Below are 23,401 nucleotides of genomic sequence, written 5' to 3' on the forward strand. Positions count from 1 at the left end.
TATATTCAGGAATGTTCCCTCTATACCCACTTTGGCGAGGGTCTTGATCATGAATGGATGTTGAACGAGACCCTCTCTTAAGTGGAGATGCAACATTAAAGGAAAGAAATGAAACAGAGGAAATAGCAATCTACTCCCCTTCCCTCACCTCCCCTCTTCCACCTCATTAACTACAGATGCTTTTTCCTTAAAAACTGAAGGTACATATTGCATTCACTATAAAATTCAACACAACAAAAAGCATTTGAATTTGTATCTTTGCTAGAGTTGCCAGTATTATTCTTAAAGTAGTGTTTTAGAAGCCTCGACTTAAAAAAGTCTATAATGGAGTTCCTGATGTGGCAGGTAGGTTAAGAATCGGACTACAGCGGCTTGGGTCGCTATGGAAATGTGGGTTTGATCCCTGGCCCAGGGTAGTGGGTTAAAAGTATTCCATATTGCTGCAGCTGAAGTATAGGTTGCAGCTCAGATTCAATCCCTGGCCTAGGAACTTCTGTAGGCCATGGGTGCAGCCAGTAAAAAAAACAGTCTATATAAAAATTCTTTATGTGTCTTTATCATTACAAAAGTCTTTTCAAATATCAAAAACTCCACAATGATATCCTGCTGTATAGAACTGGGAACTATATCTAGTCACTTATGATGGAGCATGACAATGTAAGAAAAAGAATGTATATATAATGTGTGACTGGGTCATCTTGCTGTATAGAAGAAAACTGACAGAACACTGTAAACCAGCTATGATGGAAAAAATAAAAGTCATTAAAAAAAATTCCATTGTCTGAAAGACTTAAATATACGACAGGACACCATCAAACTCCTAGAAGAAAACATAGGCAAAACACTCTCTGACATCAACATCATGAATATTTTCTCAGGTCAGTCTCCCAAAGCAATAGAAATTAGAGCAAAAATAAACCCATGGGACCTCATCAAACTGAAAAGCTTTTGCACAGCAAAGGAAACCCAAAAAAAAAAAAAAACAAAAAACAAAGACAACTTACAGAATGGGAGAAAATAGTTTCAAATGATGCAACCGACAAGGGCTTAATCTCTAGAATATATAAACAACTTATACAACCCAACAGCAAAAAAACCAATCAATCAATGGAAAAATGGGCAAAAGACCCGAATAGACATTTCTCCAAAGAAGATATACAGATGGCCAGCAAACACATGAAAAAATGCTCAACCTCATTGATTATAAGAGAAATACAAATCAAAACTACCATGAGATATCACCTCACACCAGTCAGAATGGCCATCATTAATAAATCCACAAATAACAAGTGCTGGAGGGGCTGTGGAAAAAAGGGAACCCTCCTGCACTGTTGGTGGGAATGTCAACTGGTACAGCCACTATGGAGAACACTTTGGAGATACCTTAGAAATCTATACATAGACCTTCCATATGACCCCGCAATCCCACTCTTGGGCATCTATCCGGACAAAGCTCTACTTAAAAGAGCCACATGCACCCGCATGTTCATTGCAGCACTATTCACAATAGCCAGCACATGGAAACAACCCAAATGTCCATCGACAGAGGATTGGATTCGGAAGAGGTGGTATATATACACAATGGAATACTACTCAGCCATAAAAAAGAATGACATAATGCCATTTGCAGCAACATGGATGGAACTAGAGAATCTCATCCTGAGTGAAATGAGCCAGAAAGACAAAGACAAATACCATATGATATCACTTATAACTGGAATCTAATATCCAGCACAAATGAACATCTCCTCAGAAAAGAAAATCATGGACTTGGAGAAGAGACTTGTGGCTGCCTGATGGGAGGGGGAGGGAGTGGGAGGGATTGGGAGCTTGGGCTTATCAGACACAACTTAGAATAGATTTACAAGGAGATCCTGCTGAATAGCATTGAGAACTATGTCTAGATACTCATGTTGCAACAGAAGAAAGGGTGGGGGAAAAACTGTAATTGTAATGTATACATGTAAGGATAACCTGACCCCCTTGCTGTACAGTGGGAAAATAAAAAAAATTATAAAAAAAATTTCATTGTGAGATTAAGGGCAGGGACTATGTCTTAGTCATCTTTTCATCTTTAACACCTGCTATGGTGTTATGGACTGAATGTTTATGTCCTTGCAAATTCTTAGGTTGAAGTTCTAACTCTTTTTTTTTTTTTTTTGGTCTTTTTGCCATTTCTTGGGCCATTCCCGCTGCATATGGAGGTTCCCAGGCTAAGGGTCGGATCAGAGCTGTAGCCACCTGCCTATGCCAGAGCCACAGCAACGTGGGATCCAAGCCGCGTCTGCAACCTACACTACAGCTCACCGCAGCAATGGATCATTAACCCACTGAGTAAGGACAGGGATCGAACCTGCAACCTCATGGTTCTTAGTAGGATTCGTTAACCACTGTGCCACGATGGGAACTCCCCTAACTCTTTCTTTAAAAAATTTTTTTATTGTGTATATATACCATATCTTCCTAATTCAATAATCTGTTGATGGACATTTGGGTTGTTTCCAGGGTTTAGCTATTGTGAATAGAGCTGCAATGAACATGTGAGTGCATGTGTCTTTTTTAAGGAAAGTTTTTGCCCATACATATGCCCAAGAGTGGGATTGGTGGTTCATATGGTAGTTTTATGTATAGATTTCTAAGGTGCCTCCATACTGTTCTCCATAGTGGTTGTACCAAGTTACATACCCACCAACAGAGCAGGAGGGTTCCCTTTTCTCTACACCCCTCCAGCATTTGTTATTTGTGGACTTATTAATCATGGCCATTCTGACTGGTGTGAGGTGGTATCTTGTGGTAGTTTTGATTTGCATTTCTCTAATAATCAATGATGTTGAGCATTTTTTCATGATGGAATACTACTCAGCCATAAAAAAGAACAAGATAATGCCATTTGCGGCAACATAGATGGAACTAGAGACTCTCATACTGAATGAAATAAGTCAGAAAGAGAAAGACAAATACCGTATCATATCACTTATATCTGGAATCTAATATATGGCACAAACTTTTCCATAGAAAAGAAAATCATGGACTTGGAGAATAGGCTTGTGGTTGCCAAGGGGGAGGTGAAGGGAGGGGGGTGGATTGGGAGCTTGGAGTTAATATGTGCAAACTATTGCCTTTGGAATGGATTAGCAATGAGATCCTGCTGTGTAGCACTGGGAACTACGTGGTCACTTATGATGGAGTATGAAAATGTGAGAAAAAAGAATGTATACGTGTGTGTAACTGGGTCACCATGCTGTACAGTAGAAAAAAAATTGTATTGGGGAAATAACAATTTAAAAAAATTAAATAAAAAAATAAAACAAAAATTTTTATTATAGTTGACTTACAATGTTCTGTCAATTTCTGCTGTATAGCAAAGTTACTCTGATATACATTTACATATATATATAGATATATACATTCTTTTTTCTCACATTATATTCCATCACGTTCCACCACAAGTGATTAGATATAGTTCCCCATGCTATACAGCAGGATCTCATTGCTTATCCACTCCAAATGCAATAGTTTGCATCTACTAACCCCAAACTCCCAGTCCATCCCACTCCCTCCTGCCCTCCCTTGGCAACCACAAGTCTGTTCTCCATGTCCATGAGTTTCTTTCCTGTAGCTGAGAAACCATATGATCCAGCAACCCTATTCTTGGGCATATTTCCAGACAAAACTTGCATTGAAAAAGATACATGTACCTCTCTATTCATGGCAGCACTATTCATAATAGCCAAAGACACGGAAATAACTTGTCCATCAATAGATGATTGGATTAAGAAGATGTGGCACATATACACAATGGAATATTACTCAGCCATAAGAAAGAACAAAATAATGCAACCAGAGACTTTCATACTAAGTAAAGTAAGTCAGAAAGAGAAAGACAAATACCACATGATATCACAGACCTGGAAAGTAATATATGGCACAAATAAATCTATCTACAGGAAATAAACAAACTCTAACCCTTTAATATGATAGTATTTGGAGATAATACCTTTAGGGGAAAAGTGGACATTTACAAGTCAGAAAGAGAGCTCTCACTGGAAATTGAATAACATGTACTGTGATCTTGGACTTCCCACCCTTCAGAGCTGTGAGAAATTAAATTTCTGTGGTTTAAGTCACTTGTATCTGATATTTTGTTAGGGTAGCCCAAGTGACTAAGATTTTAATATAAAGAAGTGGTACATTCAGAGTTCCTGCGGTGGCTCAGCGGAAATGAATCCAACTAGGAATCATGAGGTTGCAGGTTAGACCCCTGGCCTTGCTCAGTGGATTAAGGATCTGGCCTTGCCATGAGCCATGGGGTAGGTCACAGAAGTGGCTTGGATCTGGCATTGCAGTGGCTGTGGCATAGGCCGGTGACCACAGCTCTGATTAGACCCCTAGCCTGGGAACCTCCATATGCTGCGGGTATGGCCCTAAAAAGACAAAAAGCCAAAAAAAAAAAAAAAAAAAAAAAGAAGTGGTATGCTGCTGCATCAAATACTTAAGAATGTAAATGTGGTTGTGGAACGTGGAAATGAATAGAGACTGGAAAAGTTTTGAAGTATATGCTACAATTATGAATGTTAAATGCAAGTATAGGACCATGGAAGGCAAGATGGAATTAAGGAATTCTTGGATTTTACACAAGACCACAGAGCTGTTTGGCATCCAACATGAGCTTATCCTTCAAGAAAAGGGAAGGAGGACCCAAAAGTTGATCTAGAGATCATTAGGGCTGCCCCTCTCACCACAAGCCTGGAGTGAATGGGCCTGGGAGCATAAGGTTGACTCCACATCAATTTCATTATTTCAGCAACACTGGATTTTAAAAGACAAGGAAAAAAATATCACCAAAGAATGAAGAAATCTGATATTAAACCTAGAATTCTCAGTTCAGGGAAATTATCTATTTTTTATTTTACCATCTGTGTTGGGTTCTTAACCTAAGCCACAATGGGGGCTCCATATTTTTATAATAAAGTATATCTCTGAAAATTCTTAATTGAAATGTGTTATGAAAAATATGTCTCCAACTACAAATGCAATCAAAAGTTCCTGAGGAAAAAAATGTATTTTATAAATTATAAACAACTATACTTATCAGACTTAATCAAGATTACCTCAATAGGGTTGATGGATTTTTAAAACAAAGGTACATTTCCTTAATTTTCTTTCAGCATAGAAAATTTATCCACCTTTTAAAAGACAAAAGCAGAGTTCCCTTGTGACGCAGGGGGTTAAGGATCTGGAATTGTCACTGTAGTGGTACAGGTTCAGTCTCTGGCCTGGGAATTTCCACATGCTGTGAGTACAGCCAAAAAAAAAAAAAAGACTAGAGCATGTCCTTAGAAGAACTTGACTACTGACAGGATTGTTTCATTTTATTTTTAGTATTTCACAGAAAAACCTATACCAAACAAACGGTTCAGTTCCTGATTTATCAGCTTTAGTATTTCCTAATTAGAGTAGAAAGGATATTCTTTTTTTTCCCATTAATATAATTTCTCCTCCTGGTGAAATACTTCTCAAATGAGCAAGATAACACTTACGTGATACTGCTGAATGAAACACATATCAAGAAATACATTTTGGAGTTCCTATTGTAGCTCAGTGGGATACAAACCCAACTAGTATCCATGAGGACATGGGTGCATTTGATCCCTGGCCTCGCTCAGTGGGTTAACAATCCAGCGTTGCCCTGAGCTGTGGTGAAGGTCACAGTATGCAGCTCAGATCCAGCAGTGCTGTGGCTGTGGTGTAGGCCCACAGCTGCAGCTCTGATTTGATCCCTAGCTTGGGAACTTCCATATGCTACAGGCATGACCCTAAAAAAGAAAAAAAAAAAAAAAACAACAAAAACATTCTAAGGAACACAGGTTAAATTCCAATTTTATAGGGACACAGATGTATTTCCAAGAAATACCAATACATTAAAAGTGGTAATTATTTTTAAATTAATGGCATATAACTGGGTTACCATGCTGTACAGTAGAAAATTGACAGAACACTGTAAACCAGCTATAATGGAAAAAAAATAAAAATCATTATATAAAAAAATGAATAAGTAAAACAGTAAAATAAAATAAAAATATGTAAAAAAATAAAATAAAAATAAAATAAGACAATAAAGCTTTCCCAAACAAATAAATAAATAAATTGATGGCCTTACAATGAGTGAGGACAAATAAGATTTGTGACAACTGAGTAATTCTAACACATCAGAACCTAGATTAAAAATTAGGCATATGTTTACTGGATTTCACTGATTCTAACTAATTTTTTCCTTCACATAGTACTATTTCTGAAATCAGGATGCATTTTATAATTGATAGTACTTTATTAAATTGTCAGCCAGGTAGCAGGGCAGCAGACACAAAGTTATCATTGTCTGCTTCTGTACAATCTTAGTGTTATTTCTGTTGTGTAAATGGACAAATGTAATACTTCAACATTTTAGCCAAGAATTTACATAAGGCTCAGTTAAGGAAGACTATGAAACCTGGCTTTCTTTTAAACTTCCATTGATACTTCCTGAGAAAATCAAGAAAGCATCCGCAACAACTCATACACAATGGATGTAATTGTTCTATAATAAAAGCTGTATGCAGTAGTGGAGCATCTTTTAAGAAATGCTGGATCACCAGAACTCTTGATGATGTAGAGAACAGTATCAAATGAAAAATATGAGGTGTGAAAAAAGTGTTATCAATGTGAATCAGAAGGTGATTCATTACAGTAGTAATATGAATTTAAGTTTCATGTATGTTACATATTTTGCTTGCCTTTTTATATACAAGTGTGATATGACTTTTTTAAATGTTTAAGAAAACTCTTTTAAAAAGGATTAAATAAAAATTCTAAGTGAAAAAGAAACAACATTCTGCCCTAGTTTATTTGGTAGTGGTTTTGTATTGGTGGTACATAAAATAATGATGCATCTTACAAATTGATGATGTATTAGATTTCATAAAATACGGTACGTCTTTCATGAGTGGGCCAAAATTCCTTTAGCATCTCTGTTTTTAAGCTTTCCATCAATATACGACAAAGTTTTATCTCAATATGGTATAGATAAATGGTATTTTATGCTAGTACTTTATCTAATTAAGACCTATAGGAACACCTGGTTGCTCTTCATTTTTTTAACCAGTAATCTGAACAAAAATAACAAATTTAAAAATTTGTCCATATAAATTAAGAATCTTCAGTAGTGTGGTTTTTAAGTACTGTGAAGAAAAAAAGCTCATCTTAAGGTAATGGTGTCAGATCATCCTATATAATTCTCTTATTTAAAAAAATCCATTATATGAAAATTTTGTCTTAAAATGGTTTCAATACTGCTATTCAGAATTCAAGCGAAAATGAATGACTGAAAGATATATCAAGAAATGAGATTTTGGGGAAAATATTTTGGTAGTTTTGTCTTCTAATAGTCAGAAATATATGCAGGAGTTTATATTGTTGTTATATTGGTAAGTTCTAAAATTTTTGAAGTATGCCATCATCTACTCTGCTCACAGTGAATCACTGACCCTATCAGAGATGATCACTGTGTCTGTAACCTAACAATTCATTGCAATGTCTGTATCTAATCAAACAAAAAATTTAATTGATGTTTTGATAAAAAGTCTATTTTGAGAGAATGCTAAGAATAAGCCCTTTAATATGCTGCTATTACAGCTGTCAATCACACATCAGGATCCTCCTTCATACTTCTGAAAATCCCTAGTCTTGATTTCTAACCCAGTGTACAAACAGAATGCATTGTATATTGTATTGTCGTTATATACTTATTTCCTAAGAGAGAGAATATATATCAGAGTTTTGGTTCTTTTTGTAATGTGGTGCTTACAGTCCCCATACACTGGTAACAAAGTTCATATATAAAAACAAAAAGCAGGCATCATAAGTTCCATCCAAAGACTGTATGTAAAGTATAAAATTTGCCTTTTAATCAAATATATCAAATTATTAAATTAACAAGAATAAAGAAATTGGCAGTACCTTTGGACGAAAACAACTACTTATTCTACTCAAAAATATCTATATGAAACCAAATTATTACAAACTTCCAATACCAAAATACACTCCAGTATTTAAGTTTTATTTTTTTCACCAGAAACATTTATCCTCATATATATATAAGATGTGGTAAATACATTGCTTTCCTTTTCAATTCATGTTATTCAGTGCTTACTGCTATATTATTTTGTGGTCTTTGCTTTGGCAGATGCACAAGCAAAATCTGATTCCAACAGTTTGACCCTTCTCACCTTTTATGTTCTCTAGGGCATAATAAAACCCAAGATACAATCCCTCAGCAGTTAATGAAGCTTAACCTCCCACCCTCTTAATTACCAATGCATTACACCAACTATGGGCATCGTACTCCTCTCTAAGCTATTTTACAATTCAGCAGAAGTACTACTGAGCTATTATGTAGCAACATAATCCATGCAGCATGAGAAATCCTTCTTAAAAATAAAATCTTTTGATCCTTCCAGGTTTTGGTAACTGTATAATTAATACTACTTAAGCATTATCCATGTATCAGTAAGTATATTATATTGTATCAGTAAGGATATTACTTTGTTGATTTACGAGGGATTTTGGAGGGACTGTTTATTCTCTGAAAGTTGAAAAGAGAAACAAATCCAAAGATTTACTGATTATCATAATTTGAATATAAACATACTCCAAATATCTAACCTGAATATTCATATATTAAAGATATGTTCTCCACAACTATCTTCATTTAAATATTTAAAAGCACAGGGAGGAGAAGCAACTTTCATTGTTAAAAGCACTCAGAAATATAGATTGCATGGAGTAAGTCAGAAGGTCCTGGAGTATAGCTGACTTTACATTAAAAATGTTTTTTAAACTCATAGATTTTAAGATTAGTAATTAATAAATTAACCTGTTTCCATTCATATTATAAACTAAATGCAGTACAGATTAGGGAACATCTTAGTGAAATTTCAGATTTTTTTTCTTGAACGAAAAGGTGGCAAAATTACTGATATTACAAGAAAGGTGAAAAACACTTTCACATTAGAATACCAACGTTATTTTAGCTAAACTCAATGATAAGCTACTGACAAAAATGTTGCTTGTAAGTTGGCAACGACATCAACTATATTAATCTGAAAAACAGAAAATTAAACCACTGGGATACGAGCAGTGTTCTCAATATTTTTCCTTCGAGCCTTATCACATTTCTCTTTAACATGGAAACCAGAAATGTGTTGAGGAGATAGGAAAAAAAAATCTCTCAATTTTCTTGACTAAGACAGAGGGAAGGAGGATAACATGAAGAACAGGAAATGGAGGTCTGCACAAGAAGTATTCAGATAATGTGAGAAAAAAATGTATACGTGTGTGTGACTGGGTCCCCTTGCTGTACAGTAGGAAATTGACAGAACACTGTAAACCAGCTAGGATGGAAAAAATAAAAATCATTACAACAAAAAAAGAAATGAAGGGAAAGAGTTGTACTAAGATTAAGAAAAAAAAAAAAAAAAAAAAAAAAAAAAAGAGGCGGCAAAATAATAATACTAGGTAGTTCCCGCTGCGGCTCAGCAGAAACGAACCCTATTAGTATCCATGAGGATGTGGGTTCGATCCCTGGCTTCACTCAGTGGGTTAAGGATACAGTGTTGCCATGAGCTATGGTGTAGGTTGCAGATGCAACATGGATCCTCCATTGCTATGGCTGTGGCGTAGGCCTGTGGCTGTAGCTCTGATCGGACCCCTAGCCTGGAAACTTCCATATGCCGCAACTTCCATATGCCGCAATATATATATATATATATATATTTTTTTTTTAAACTATCACATTTTTAAGTGCATCAGTCATAGCAGGATCTCAAAGCAAGTAAGGCATGTATTAATCCCTAAGATCAACGGCAATCTAGTAGTGATAATGGGAAAATGAGGTAAACAAATTTAAATTCCTTATAGAGGCCCTAGAATATGCTTGCTAATACCATATATAGCATTCCTAGTCTTGACCAAAGCAGCTACATACTTTCAATACTGCTTGCAGATGGCACTGACATAAAAGGAATTTAAAGAGAGTTTCTTGGAAAATTCTGATATTAGCTTCCATAATTATTTTCTTGCATATATAAAAAATCAGAACAGTCAAGCTGTTAAGAACAAGTCTCCATGAGGTCTATATAAATATTATCAATTTTCCTAAACACATCAACTTAGATATTTGTATATTAACCTGTTTTAAGAAAACATGATATGTGAAAATCTACATTAAACAAACAGGTTATACAATAATTACTTGTCATAGAAGGATTATGTTGGGAAAGCATTCCTATAAAATTCCTTTAAATATTGTGACCTAACTAAAATAATCTCTTTTTTCTTTCTTTTTTTTGTTTTTTGTTTTTTGTTTTTATAGGGCTGCACCTGTGGCATAAGGCTAGGGGTCAAATCATGGCTGCAGCTGCCGGCCTACACCACAGCCACAGCAATGTGAGATTCGAGCCATGTCTGCCAGCTACCATAGGTCACGGCATCGCCAGATCCTTAACCCACTGAGCAAGGCCAGGGATCGAACCCACATCCTCATGGATCCTGGTTGGATTCGTTAACTGCTGAGCCACAAAGGGAACTCTAAAATAATTCCTTTTTGATCTTAATGCTGGAATTTTTTTAATATTTAAAAATCTTTTATTATAGTTGATTTACAAGGCTGTGCCAATTTCTGCTGTACAGAAAACTGACCTAGTCATACATATATACACATTCATTTTCTTATGTTATCTTCCACATAGTCTATACCAAGAGACAGATACAGTTTCCTGTGCTATACAGTAAGTCCTCAGTGCTTATCCATTCTAATGTAACAGGTTGCATCTACTAAACCCACTCTTCCACCCCCCTACTCCACTGGCAACCACAAGTCTGTTCTCTATCTCTGCGAGTCTGTTTCTGTTTTGTAGATATGTTCATTTGTGCCACAGTTTAAATTCCACATATAAGTGATATCATATGGTATTTGTCTTTCTCTTTCTGACTTCATTTAGTGTAATTTCTAAAAACATGATGCAACTAAATATTTACAATTATTTCAAAAGTTAAGGCAGAGCCTCTTTGACTGACTGCTTCATCTCTCACAAGAGTCCTATCTTAATAAATCTATTTCTTGCCTATCAAAAATAAAATAAAAAGTTAAAATCGTGACCAAAATCTAGCAATTAAGTATTAAGTTGAGGTCACAGCATTTTCACATTGTAGGAAAGTAAGTATTCTAAAGTTTTATGGATATCTGTCGTCAAAGAAATCTCAATTAGGAATGGAATCAGGCATTCTCTTCATTTAAGAGATGATGATAAGTTAAATTCCTAGCTTAGGAACACACGAGTGTTCGATGCCATGTATTTTTTATTTTTCCAGAAAAAACCCAGCTTATGAAAAATGTCACAAAAATCCAAAGGTATTGTAAGGTACCAAATGAAACTGGGTATCACTTTATTTTTATTAAATTTGAGGAGTTCCTGTCATGGCTCAGTGGTTAATGAATCTGACTAGGAACCATGAGGTTGCACGTTCGATCCCTGGCCCCGCTCAGTGGGTTAAGGATCTGGCATTGCTGTGAGCTGTGGTGTAGGTCACAGACATGGCTCGGATCTGGCGCTGCTGTGGCTGTAGTGTAGGCTGGCAGAAACAGCTCCGATTTGACCCCTATCCTGGGAACCTCCATATGCAGCGGGTGCGGCCCTAAAAAGACAAAAAAAAACCAAAAAACAAAAAACCTGAAAATTATTTTCTGTAGTAATTTGGTGTTAGTAGAACAATGTTTCTTTTTTCTCATTGACTATAGAGAAGTAGAGGTAACTGGGTAAGAGAATAAAATACATTTCTTCAATTCTATAGCACCCTGCTGTTTTAAGAAGTGTAAAGGTAAGAAGCTTCACTTCATAGTTTCAGATCTATTTTTGACTTCCAACTAAGTCTTCATTTTAATACTATCTATCCTGTTTTTGAAATCTACCACAGATTTTTAGACACACATGTATGCACATACAAGTTGTAGTGAGACTATTTCACAAAATCAATATGCACAGTCCAAGTGTCTCTGATTTTATTAATATACCATAATATGAAAAGATGGATGTGAGGAACTAAGGCTCTTTTCTGCAACTGCCTGTTAGTTTCTGGTCCACAAAACTTAAAATTTCAAAAAAGAAACCCTGGCCACTGAAAGAATTGCCCCAATAGTAGCTGAAGAAATAGCCTTACCTTTTTGTGGGTTTTAAACAGTAGTTCTATCCTTTTGTACATTATATATCTTTTTTTTTTTTTTTTTTTTTTTGGTCTTTTTGCTATTTCTTGGGCTGCTCCTGCGGCATATGGAGGTTCCCAGGCTAGGGGTCGAATCGGAGCTGCAACCCCCGGCCTACGCCAGAGCCACAGCAACGCGGGATCCGAGCCGCGTCTGCGACCTACACCACAGCTTAGGCAACGCCAGATCGTTAACCCACTGAGCAAGGGCAGGGACCGATCCCGCAACCTCATGGTTCCTAGTCGGATTCGTTAACCACTGCGCCACGACGGGAACTCCCACATTATATATCTTCATACTTGTTTAATCTATGACCCTTGATGGTATGCTGTCTTTCTCCTTTCATGGTATCCTTTAATGTTTCATTAAATAGGACAATTTGTTAATTTGGGGGGCTGATGAAAAAGTATTATCTTTTAGTTTGAATGGCTCTGGTTTTTAAAATTGAAGTCATTTATCCCTCCCAAAAGGATTAAATACTTTCTCTTTTGAATACTTTTTCAGAAAAACTAAATTAAAATGAACTCTATTTCTTTCATTCTTTCTTTTTGGCCATGGTATACAACTTGATGTGGATCTCAGCTCCTAGAACCTGGCCGCAGCAGTGAAAGCACTGAATCCTAACCACTAGACTACCAGGGAGTTCCCCTGAATTCCATTTCTAATATTTCTAACTCTGACTTTGGCTTCTTTTCCAAGAATGATAAAAGTGCTATATAACAGCTCTAAGATTTTTAACGTTTCTTTTGAGCACACCCATGACCATTAAGTATTCACAACCATTCACTATTTTATGGGTTCAAAATAAAATTTGTGATAGTAAATGTGAGGCCTGGGATAACTGTTTTAAGATTTAGAAAGCTCCAGATATGTCATTTTTAATTTTTAACTCTGGAATAAGGTAGGCAGGGTATCATCCCTATCTTGATGTGAAAGGTTAGGGGCCTTGTGCAAGATCTTTCAGCTAATTAAGAAGCAACACAGAAATTAAAATCTAAGCTCGGAACCCAAGTATATTTCATCTTCTTGAGGATAAATATCCTATTAGGGTATGGCATTTTTGCTGTACAACTTAGGCTACTTTTCTGCATGCAAAATTCTTTTCTTTTGTTGACTGATGAAAAAACATTAGTGCCAATGTGTGTTTATTTTAATGGTATATCAAAATGTTCTCACTAGCTGGTGACAGAGAGGTGGGTTTAACTTCCTTTATATTTTCATCTTATCTTTCATTTCCTCATTGGAAAATAAGGCACATGCCATCTTTTAAAAACTGGCTACAAATGTAGGTCACTGGAAGCAGTACTGAGACTCTGCATGTTTTTTCTCAGTCTTTTGAGTTTGCCAAAGAAGCTCTAACTGTGGCTGCCAGGGGAGAACTCAGAATTTTAAATAAGCTCTCACAAGTAGCTAGGGGGAGAAAAAAGAATGAAACCCTGGGGTCAAACAGCAAATTTCCGGCTCAACTAGCACTTCAGAGATGTAAGCTCTGAAAAGCTTATAGATAGCCCGATAATTTTCTGAACAAATAAAATGTTGACAAAGAAATGAAGGGAACATATTCTGATTACAGCTCTGCCTTCAAAAGTCTTTTGATATTTGCATATTATGACAAAAGATATACAGTGATAAAACAGTTTTGATATAAATACATTAAATATTATATAGGCTAGAAAAAGTGTAAGTGTGGGGGAAAATGTACAAGATACTCAGCATGCATAAAGCTTGCAAAGTGGAGTACAGAAGGGTCATAAATAATTTTTAATTATAACATGATGTATTGCTTTTGTTCTGAATCATAAAACTATAACTTTGGAGATAATTACAATTTTTAAAATGTTTAAAAATATGTTTCTTTAACTTCATTCTTAACAGCTGTTTCAATTTTTGCACTAAAGGAAAACATTAGTTGGATTTGAACATTTTTGTATTCTGTGTACAAAAGATCAGACTGTACTACAATGCACGAAGAGCAAACAACTGACCACCCTCTAAATTTCTAACTCTTGTTCCATGATCAATAAACAGCAGATGGATGCCAAAGACTTAATCTTCACATCAAACTGACACAATGAAAAGAAACTTTTTAAATAGTAACTCAAACTTTATATTATTTAGCAAATAATGCTGCTTCATTTCATTCTAAATGCACTAATATCTGGTCTCAATTAAAACCAAGGAATCAAATAAAGGAAAAGATACAAGGTACAATGAATAAGAGATTAACAAATGAGTTCAACATTGGGGTAAAAGGCTGATATTTGGGGATTTAAAATAATGCTTTCAAATTATTAAAATATCATTATAGATTTAAAGTCCATGTAAAAGATTTCTAAAGATGTTAGATTAAATTTTCATACTGCATTACTCTGTTACTAAGTTATTACTATATTAATTCATCAAATATGATATGGTTTATTTCTTTCTTTATTTTTTATTTTTTTGTCTTTTTGCCATTTCTTGGGCTGCTCCCACGGCATATGGGGATTCCCAGGCTAGGGGTCTAATCAGAGCTGTAGCTGCCTGCCTACACCACAGCCACAGCAACACGGGATCCAAGCCGCGTCTGCAACCTACACCACAGCTCAGGGGAACGCTGGACCCTTAACACACTGGGCGAGGCCTGGGATTGAACCCGCAACATCATGGTTCCTAATCAGATTCGTTAACCACTGAGCCACGCCGGGAATTCCGATGTGGTTTATTTTAATGAATTGAAACTTATTCCATGATTTATGGGTTATAAAGCATTCACTCTGAGTTAAAGATTTTCTCGATAGTAAATAAACATGGGGAGTTTCATCACAATTGATTATCTTCTTTATCTTTTTTTCTTTGCAGCCACACTGTCACACATAGAATTCATGGGCCAGGGACCAGATCCCAGCCACAGTTGTGACCTATGCTGCAGCTGTGGCAATGCCAGATCCTCAACCCACTGTGTTGGGCCTGGGATTGAGCCTGCACCCCAGGGCTCCAGAGATGCCGCTGACCCTGTTGCACCACAGTGGTAACTCCCATAATTGATTTTAAATTTGAACTATTTACTTAGTGGTATGTTTGATGTTAAAAAATATATGCTGTAAGCCTTTAGTAAACATCAAGGTAGTTAGGACAATCCTGCTGGTAACCATGTACTTATCCTGGGTACGCATTACAAAATACAGCTTTGAAGCTCCTTAAAAGCATTCTAGCCCCCTACTTTGCCCTAACTGTGACTGATGTTACACAGTGTATAGTATATATAACAGAGAACTCAAAAAGTTAATGCAACAAGTTAAGAATGAACGCTCTGTTCTAGATATTAGATATCTTTTCCTGAATGAATATTACCTACCTGGCATGTCATCACTGAAAAATATTCAAATTAAGTTTTAAAACTGACCTTCATAAAATACGAAATAGCTTTTATATTTATGTCTGAAAATTTACTTTATTTAATTCTATGTATTAACACATAACATCATATTGTTAAATTAACATAACATCATATTGTTAACAACTAAAAAAGAATATAGTAGAGAAATCTTAGCATTTTTAATTTCTTAAGAAATGTTTTGAGGGAGTTCCCTTGTGGCACAGTGGGTTAAGGATCCGGCATTGTTACTGCAGCAGCTGGGGTTGCAGCTGTGACAAATGTTTGATGCTGGGCCCAGGAACTTTCACAAGCCAAAAAAATAAAAAAAGTTTAGGTGAGCATGTGTGTATATAATTTTTATTTGATAAAAAAGAATCAGACTATGATAAATGTTTAAATATTTTAACATTAAAATGTAATTTTGCTATATTAGGAAACATTCCACAGAAAGTTTTCATGGAGAATACACATAGCTATATTTGAAATGATCAAGAAAATTCTTTTATATAAAAAGTTAACTGAAAAATACTTACCATATGTGTTTTTAAAAGCCTTAACAACATCATGTATATTGTTCTATAGGCTTTTCTAAGGGGTGTAATTTTTCAGTGTTACATCTTAATGCTGACTTCCTAAAGGAGCTTTGACTACAATAGGCATGAATATGTTTTAAAAGGATGATGGATAAATTGCTGGGTGGTTATATAATATATCTTAGGCAGCTGATGGGGCTTTTTATCCTTTACTTGTCTTTTAGTTATACACAGTTTTAAGATAATTATGGTCTAGAAGATTGTCTTTTCCCTTTTCTTGTACCAGCAATATTTGCCTTGGCTATATGTTTCAGAAATCCCCAATCATACCTCTTAAAATTAAAACTAAGAATTATAGCAACCCCTCCACCCCCATTGCATCTCTAAACACTGTTAATGCCTTGGGTTTTGGTCATTTATTTTTGGACCTTTTGATACAAATAAGTTTTCCCTACAACTCTCAGTTGGGTGCAATGAAATCCCAACTGAATGTTACACAGAAAATACATAGTACCTATACCTATTCTTATAGAGGAGAAAATACTACTTACCTATATTAGTATTCAGCATCTCATTTTAAATTACATAAATATTTTGTTTATTTTTTCGGAGAAGTTAAAAACTTTGTCTATGTGCTAATGTTATGAAGAATATCCATAATTAAAATTTTATCAGCCATAATTTTCTTATCCAGTCTACTTTATTTATTTTTTATTTATTTATTTTTTTTGTCTTTTTGCTATTTCTTGGGCCGCTCCGTGGCATATGGAGGTTCCCAGGCTAGGGGTCGAATCGGAGCTGTAGTCTCCGGCCTACGCCAGAGCCACAGCAACGCGGGATCCGAGCCACGTCTGCAACCTACACCACAGCTCACGGCAACGCCGGATCGTTAACCCACTGAGCAAGGGCAGGGACCAAACCCGCAACCTCATAGTTCCTAGTCGGATTCGTTAACCACTGCACCACAACGGGAACTCCCCTATCCAGTCTATTTTAAATGTGTGAATACTAACTGGACCACGTTAAACATGTATATATTAAAAATAATACTTTTTGTGCTTTGTCATAGAAAAATGACAATGGTATTTTATTTTTAATAGCTCATTAGTATTTCCTTACTTTGATAAAACTTAAAAAATTTAGAAATTGTTAAAAATTGTCCCAGGACACTAATTTAAAGATGAGATTATATGTCCAAATAAACCTGATAATTTTCTTTAAGAGAAAAAATACAAGGGAATTCCTCTCATGGCTCAGTGGTAATGAACCTGACTGGGATCCAGGGGGACATGGGTTTGATCCCTGGCCTTGCTCAGGATGTTAAGAATCCGGCATTGCCATGAGTTGTGGTGTAGGCCAGCAGCTGTAGCTCCAATTCAACCCCTAGCCTGTGAACTTCCATATGCCACATCTGCAGCCCTAAAAAGCACCCCCCTCCAAAAAAAAAGAAAGAAAAAATAATATATGTGGTCCAATTAATGCATTTAAATATACTTTCTATATACTCAAATATATATTTTGTTTACATATATAAAAATAATATTTTTTTCATGAAATGTTCAAAGTGCAATATTGAATTAGTATATTCTATACCTGTAAAATGTCAGCAGGGTCTTCTTTTGCAGATGCAACCAACAGAGTATGTCCATTGACAATTCCTTCTGCCAGGAAATACTTAAAGAGTAAAGGAGAATAAATATTGTATTTATCCTCCTCTGTAAAAAAAAGAAAAAAAATTCAGTCAGAATCCTACCATATTCCAAGCACAGTCAGATGTTTTTATGTTTTCTCCTTAAAACAAGCATATGAGGCAGCGCAATTAATTATGTCTTCCTAAGGTACAATTAGATAAGCTAAGATACTTATCTAGATGGTCAGTGGGCAGTAGGTACTTTTAACAGAGTCTTTCTGGTTCCAAAATCATTCTCTATCTACTACATCACCTCTGATATCCACAAAATTTAGAATATTATATATGATTATATGAATAAATCATAGATTTTTTTTTCTTTGCTAAGAAAGACATTGATCATTGACATGGTTCTTGTTAAGAGTTCATGTTAAGAATTTCAAGTTTGTGCGTTTTGGCCTAAGAGTGTTCCTAACATCCTTAGCTCTGGCAGCATTAAATCATATCCTTTACAGCCAGAGGTGGCAGAATAGAGAGTTCAGTGTTGTCAAAACAGCTGAATGTTTAGGGGAAATATCATGGAAGTAAAAGAGCTCCAAAAAGTTTATCAACAGTGCCAAAATCCCTGGTTGACCACTAACTAAGCTATGCATGAGTGGGAGGAAGAGACAGCAAGCAGGAAAGATAGAACAGGATAAAGCTGAAAGACATAACTGAATTATGTGAGATTTGTAGATTTGCTGCTCCTTTGAAATACGTATTTCCTAGTTTGAGAGCAGAATTGTGTACTATAGAAAATTGAAATCTAATTAATTTGTTGTGCCAGAGGAGAGGACTGAGGGCTGAGAACCACAGAAAGTGCAAGTTCGAAAATCTGAGCATAAATTCTATAGAAATATTTGGCTCTCAGCTAAACGTGTGATTGCAGGGGACAACCCCTGTGCGACCAAGCTAAAAAAGCAACATCTGAAAGCTGAACAAATTGAGATGAGATATTATCTGCCACATTGTATAATGAAGTAAGAGTTAATAATTTAAGACAAAACAAGTTCCTACTGTATATAGCATAGGTAACTATATCCAATATATTGGAATAACTTATAATGGAGAAAAAATTGAAAAAGAATATATATATATATTCAACACTGTATATACAGTATACATTATAAATTAACTATACTTCAATTCAAGAGATGATTGTTCACTCCCCTCCCCAATAATTTAAGAGCAGGCAAGTTAACTGTGTATTAAAACAAAAACAAGAAATCCTCAGGAAAACTTAAAGGAATCCAGAATCACTAGAATGCATTCTTTATAAAGAGCAAATTTCAACCAAAAATTACTAAACCTGACTCATACTAAGGAAAACATAACCTATAGAAACATACTCCAAATGGACTCAAAAAGTTGAACTTAAAAAGATTTCAAGGCAGCTATTGTAAATATGTTCAATGAAGAAAATAATGTTTAAAAATTAAATAAAATACATTCAAAGTATTAAAGGAAGTACTGTACCAATATGGAGACAGAAAAGGAATATCAACAGAAAAATGAAAATATGAAAATGAACACGATAGAAAATTTAAAGTTTAAAACCATGATTCCCAAAATGAAAAATTCACTTGAAGATCTCACAACGGAGATGGAGGAAGGAAAAAAGTAATCAGTAAACCTGAGGAAGATCAACAGAAATTATGCAGTGTGAAGAATGGAAAAAAAAAAAAATTTAAGAAAATTGATTAGAAACTCAGAGACATGTGGAACAATACCAAACAGTGCAACAAAGTTTAACTGAAGTTCTAAACATTGAGACAGAAAAAAACATAAATAATATTTAAAGAAGCGATGGCCAAATCCCCAAATTTGATGAAAATACTCAGTTACAGATCCAAGAAGCCCAAGAAACCTCTACTAAGATAAAGGGGAAGAAAACCAAATCTAAAAACATCATAGTTAAATTGCTAAATCCCAATGATACAGAGTAAATCTTGGAAGCAGTAAGGGAAAATGATGTGTGACATACAGGGGTCCAATGATACAATTAACAACTGATTTCTCATGGGAAATAATGAGGGCTAGAAGATGTTATCTGTAATTACTCAAATTGTAGGGGGAAAAAACCCCAACTTAACCAAAATTTGTAAATGGGCAAAACATTCAAAAAATGAGGTGAAATATTTTTAGATAAACAAAAAATGGGAGAATTTATGGACAGCAGATTTGTACTACAGCACACTTTTAATAAGCTAAAGGAAAATGACACAATACCGTAACATGTATTTACAAGAAGGACTAAAATATAAATAATAAAAATATATGAGAAATTATAAAACGCCAATTGTCTAAGTATTTGTGTGTGTGTGTGTGTGTGTGTATATATATATATATATATATATATATATATATGTATGTCTGTGAATAAAATTTTTTCTTTAAATTTCTGAAAAGAATCCAGCTGCTTAAAGCAAAATTGACAGAGCTAAGGAAAGAAAGAAAATTATCTTTGGAGATTTTAACCACATATTTCTTAATAAAAACAAAGATCATTAGGAAAATAGAAAATGTGAGCAACCTCATCAGCCACTTTAATCTCTCTCTATATATAGTTGCAGAATATATATTCTGGAATGTACACCAAGATAAACCATATGCTAATCCAAAAAATAAGTCCTAATATATTTGAAAACTTTAAAATCTTAAGAGTATGTTCTCAAACTATAATGGAATTCAATTAGAATTCAATGACAATAAGAAATCTAGAAAAACTCCCAATATCTGAAAATCAAAGGAAAACTTTCTAACTAGCAACTGATCAAAAATTAATTAAAAAAAATAGAAGATATTTTGAACTAAATGATTATAGAAATACACATATGAAAAGATTGGGGGGAATAAGTAAAACAGACTTTAGAAGAAAATTTATAGCTTTAAATTCTAATCAGAAAAAAAAATAGGTCAAATTAATGAGCTAACTTTTCATTTAAAAAAGCTAGACATCCCAAAGCAATAGAAATTAGAGCAAAAATAAACCCATGGGACCTCATCAAACTGAAAAGCTTTTGCACAGCAAAGGAAACCCAAAAGAAAACAAAAAGACAACTTACAGAATGGGAGAAAATAGTTTCAAATGATGCAACTGACAAGGGCTTAATCTCTAGAATATATAAGCAACTTATATAACTCAACAGCAAAAAAGTCAATCAACCAATGCAAAAATGGGCAAAAGACCTGAATAGACATTTCTCCAAAGAAGATATACAGATGGCCAGCAAACACATGAAAAAATGCTCAACCTCATTGATTATAAGAGAAATGCAAATCAAAACTACCATGAGATACCACCTCACACCAGTCAGAATGGCCATCATTCATAAATCCACAAAGAACAAGTGCTGGAGGGGCTGTGGAGAAAAGGGAACCCTCCTGCACTGTTGGTGGGAATGTCAACTGGTACAGCCACTATGGAGAACAGTTTGGAGATACCTTAGAAATCTATACATAGAACTTCCATATGACCCCGCAATCCCACTCTTGGGCATCTATCCGGACAAAACTCTACTTAAAAGAGCCACATGCACCCGCATGTTCATTGCAGCACTATTCACAATAGCCAGCACATGGAAACAACCCAAATGTCCATCGACAGAGGATTGGATTCGGAAGATGTGGTATATATACACAATGGAATACTACTCAGCCATAAAAAAGAATGACATAATGCCATTTGCAGCAACATGGATGGAACTAGAGAATCTCATCCTGAGTGAAATGAGCCAGAAAGACAAAGACAAATACCATATGATATCACTTATAACTGGAATCTAATATCCAGCACAAATGACATCTCCTCAGAAAAGAAAATCATGGACTTGGAGAAGAGACTTGTGGCTGCCTGATGGGAAGGGGAGGGAGTGGGAGGGATTGGGAGCTTGGGCTTATCAGACACAACTTAGAATAGATTTACAAGGAGATCCTGCTGAATAGCATTGAGAACTATGTCTAGATACTCATGTTGCAACAGAAGAAAGGGTGGGGGAAAAACTGTAATTGTAATGTATACATGTAAGGATAACCTGACCCCCTTGCTGTACAGTGGGAAAATTAAAAAAAAAAAAAAAGCTAGACAGGTAACTTCATATAGCATGTAAACAAAACCAACACAAAAAAATAAAGAGGTAAAATCAATTAAAGCAAAACTGGACCAAAAAAGAGGGATAAAACTGATAAACCTCAATACAAGGTAACCAAGAAAAAAGAGAAGAGTTGCAAATTATAAAAATTGGGAATGATCTCTCGATTGAATTTTTGTTTTTCTATTTAGCATTCCTTTTTGAGTCTCAAGATTATGGAACAATAAATGTCATTTAATGCCGTGTGCGATTTTGAATTCCTCATCAGGTTTCAGCAGTGGGGTCAAAATAATTAAAAGCTTGGAGTTACCATTGTGGCTTTGGCATAGGCTGACAGCTGCAGCTGTGATTCAACCCCTAGCCTAGGAATTTCCATATGCCACAGGTGCGGTCCTAGAAAAAAAAAAATTCAATGAAATATTTAAGGAAAAAATACTAATCCTAAACAAACTCAGAAAAAAAATAGGAAAAAATTCCCAACTCACTTTACATACCCATTATTACTTGGAATCATAAACCAGACAGACTTTAAAAAAACCATCCCAGTAGGCCCATAAAAGATGCTCATCATCACTAATCATCAGAGAAATGCAAATCAAAACCACAATGAGAAATTATCTCAAAACAGTCAAAGTGGTTATTATCAAAAAGATAACATACAACAAGTGTCGGTGAGGATGTGAGGAAAGGGAACTTTGAGCATTACGGGTGAGAAGGTAAACTGGTGTGGCCATTATGGAAAAAAGTATGGAAGTTCCTCACAAAATTAAAAACTAACATGTGATCCAATTATTCCACTCCTAGGTATATATCTTCAGAAAATAAGAACATTAATTTGAAAAGATACGAGTACCCCTATGTTCACTGTAGCATTACAATAGCCAAGATATGGAAGCAACGTAAGTGTTCATCAATAGATGAATGGATAAAGATGATGTGCGTGTGTGTGTGTACATATATATACATATGCATACATATACATACTTACACATATATACATATATAATACACATACATATGCATATATGATGGCATATAAAAAAGAATGAAATCTTGCCATTTCGAACAACATGGATCGACCTAGAGGGTGTTATGCTAAGTGAAATAAGTCAGACAGAGGAAGACAAATACTGTATGAGTTCACTTATATGTGGAATCTAAAAAACAAAAAACACAAATGAAAAAACATAAAACAGAAACAGAGTTATAGCTACAGAGAGAAAAAACTGGTTGCCAGAAGAGGAAGTGTAGAGGGAGAAAAGAAAGAGCCAAGGGAGATTAAGAGGTACAAACTTCCAGTTACAAAATAAATAAGTCATGGGTATGAAATGTACTATAGTCAATAATTACATAATATCTTTGTATGGTGACAGGAGTAACTAGAAATGTACAGAAATAATGAATCACTATGCTGTATAACAGGAACTCATATAGTGTTATAGATCAATATTATAC

At 35.1% G+C, this 23,401-nt stretch overlaps 1 protein-coding gene across 1 annotated transcript in view; it reads right to left on the bottom strand.

Annotated features, from left to right (window-relative positions):
• Positions 1-23,401, bottom strand: part of ELP4 (elongator acetyltransferase complex subunit 4) — a 226,732-nt gene that overhangs the window by 183,355 nt on the left and 19,976 nt on the right. Inside the window, exon 3 of the mRNA XM_003122892.7 lies at positions 17,780-17,901. Coding sequence (XP_003122940.4) covers positions 17,780-17,901 — 122 coding nt within the window. The remainder of the gene's footprint in view (positions 1-17,779; positions 17,902-23,401) is intronic.

Source organism: Sus scrofa, chromosome 2, assembly GCF_054392235.1.
Source record: "Sus scrofa isolate SSC_HxYL_T2T_F1_AM1 chromosome 2, Sscrofa_HxYL_maternal_Yorkshire_Landrace_v2.0, whole genome shotgun sequence".
NCBI classification, from domain to species: Eukaryota; Metazoa; Chordata; class Mammalia; order Artiodactyla; family Suidae; genus Sus; species Sus scrofa.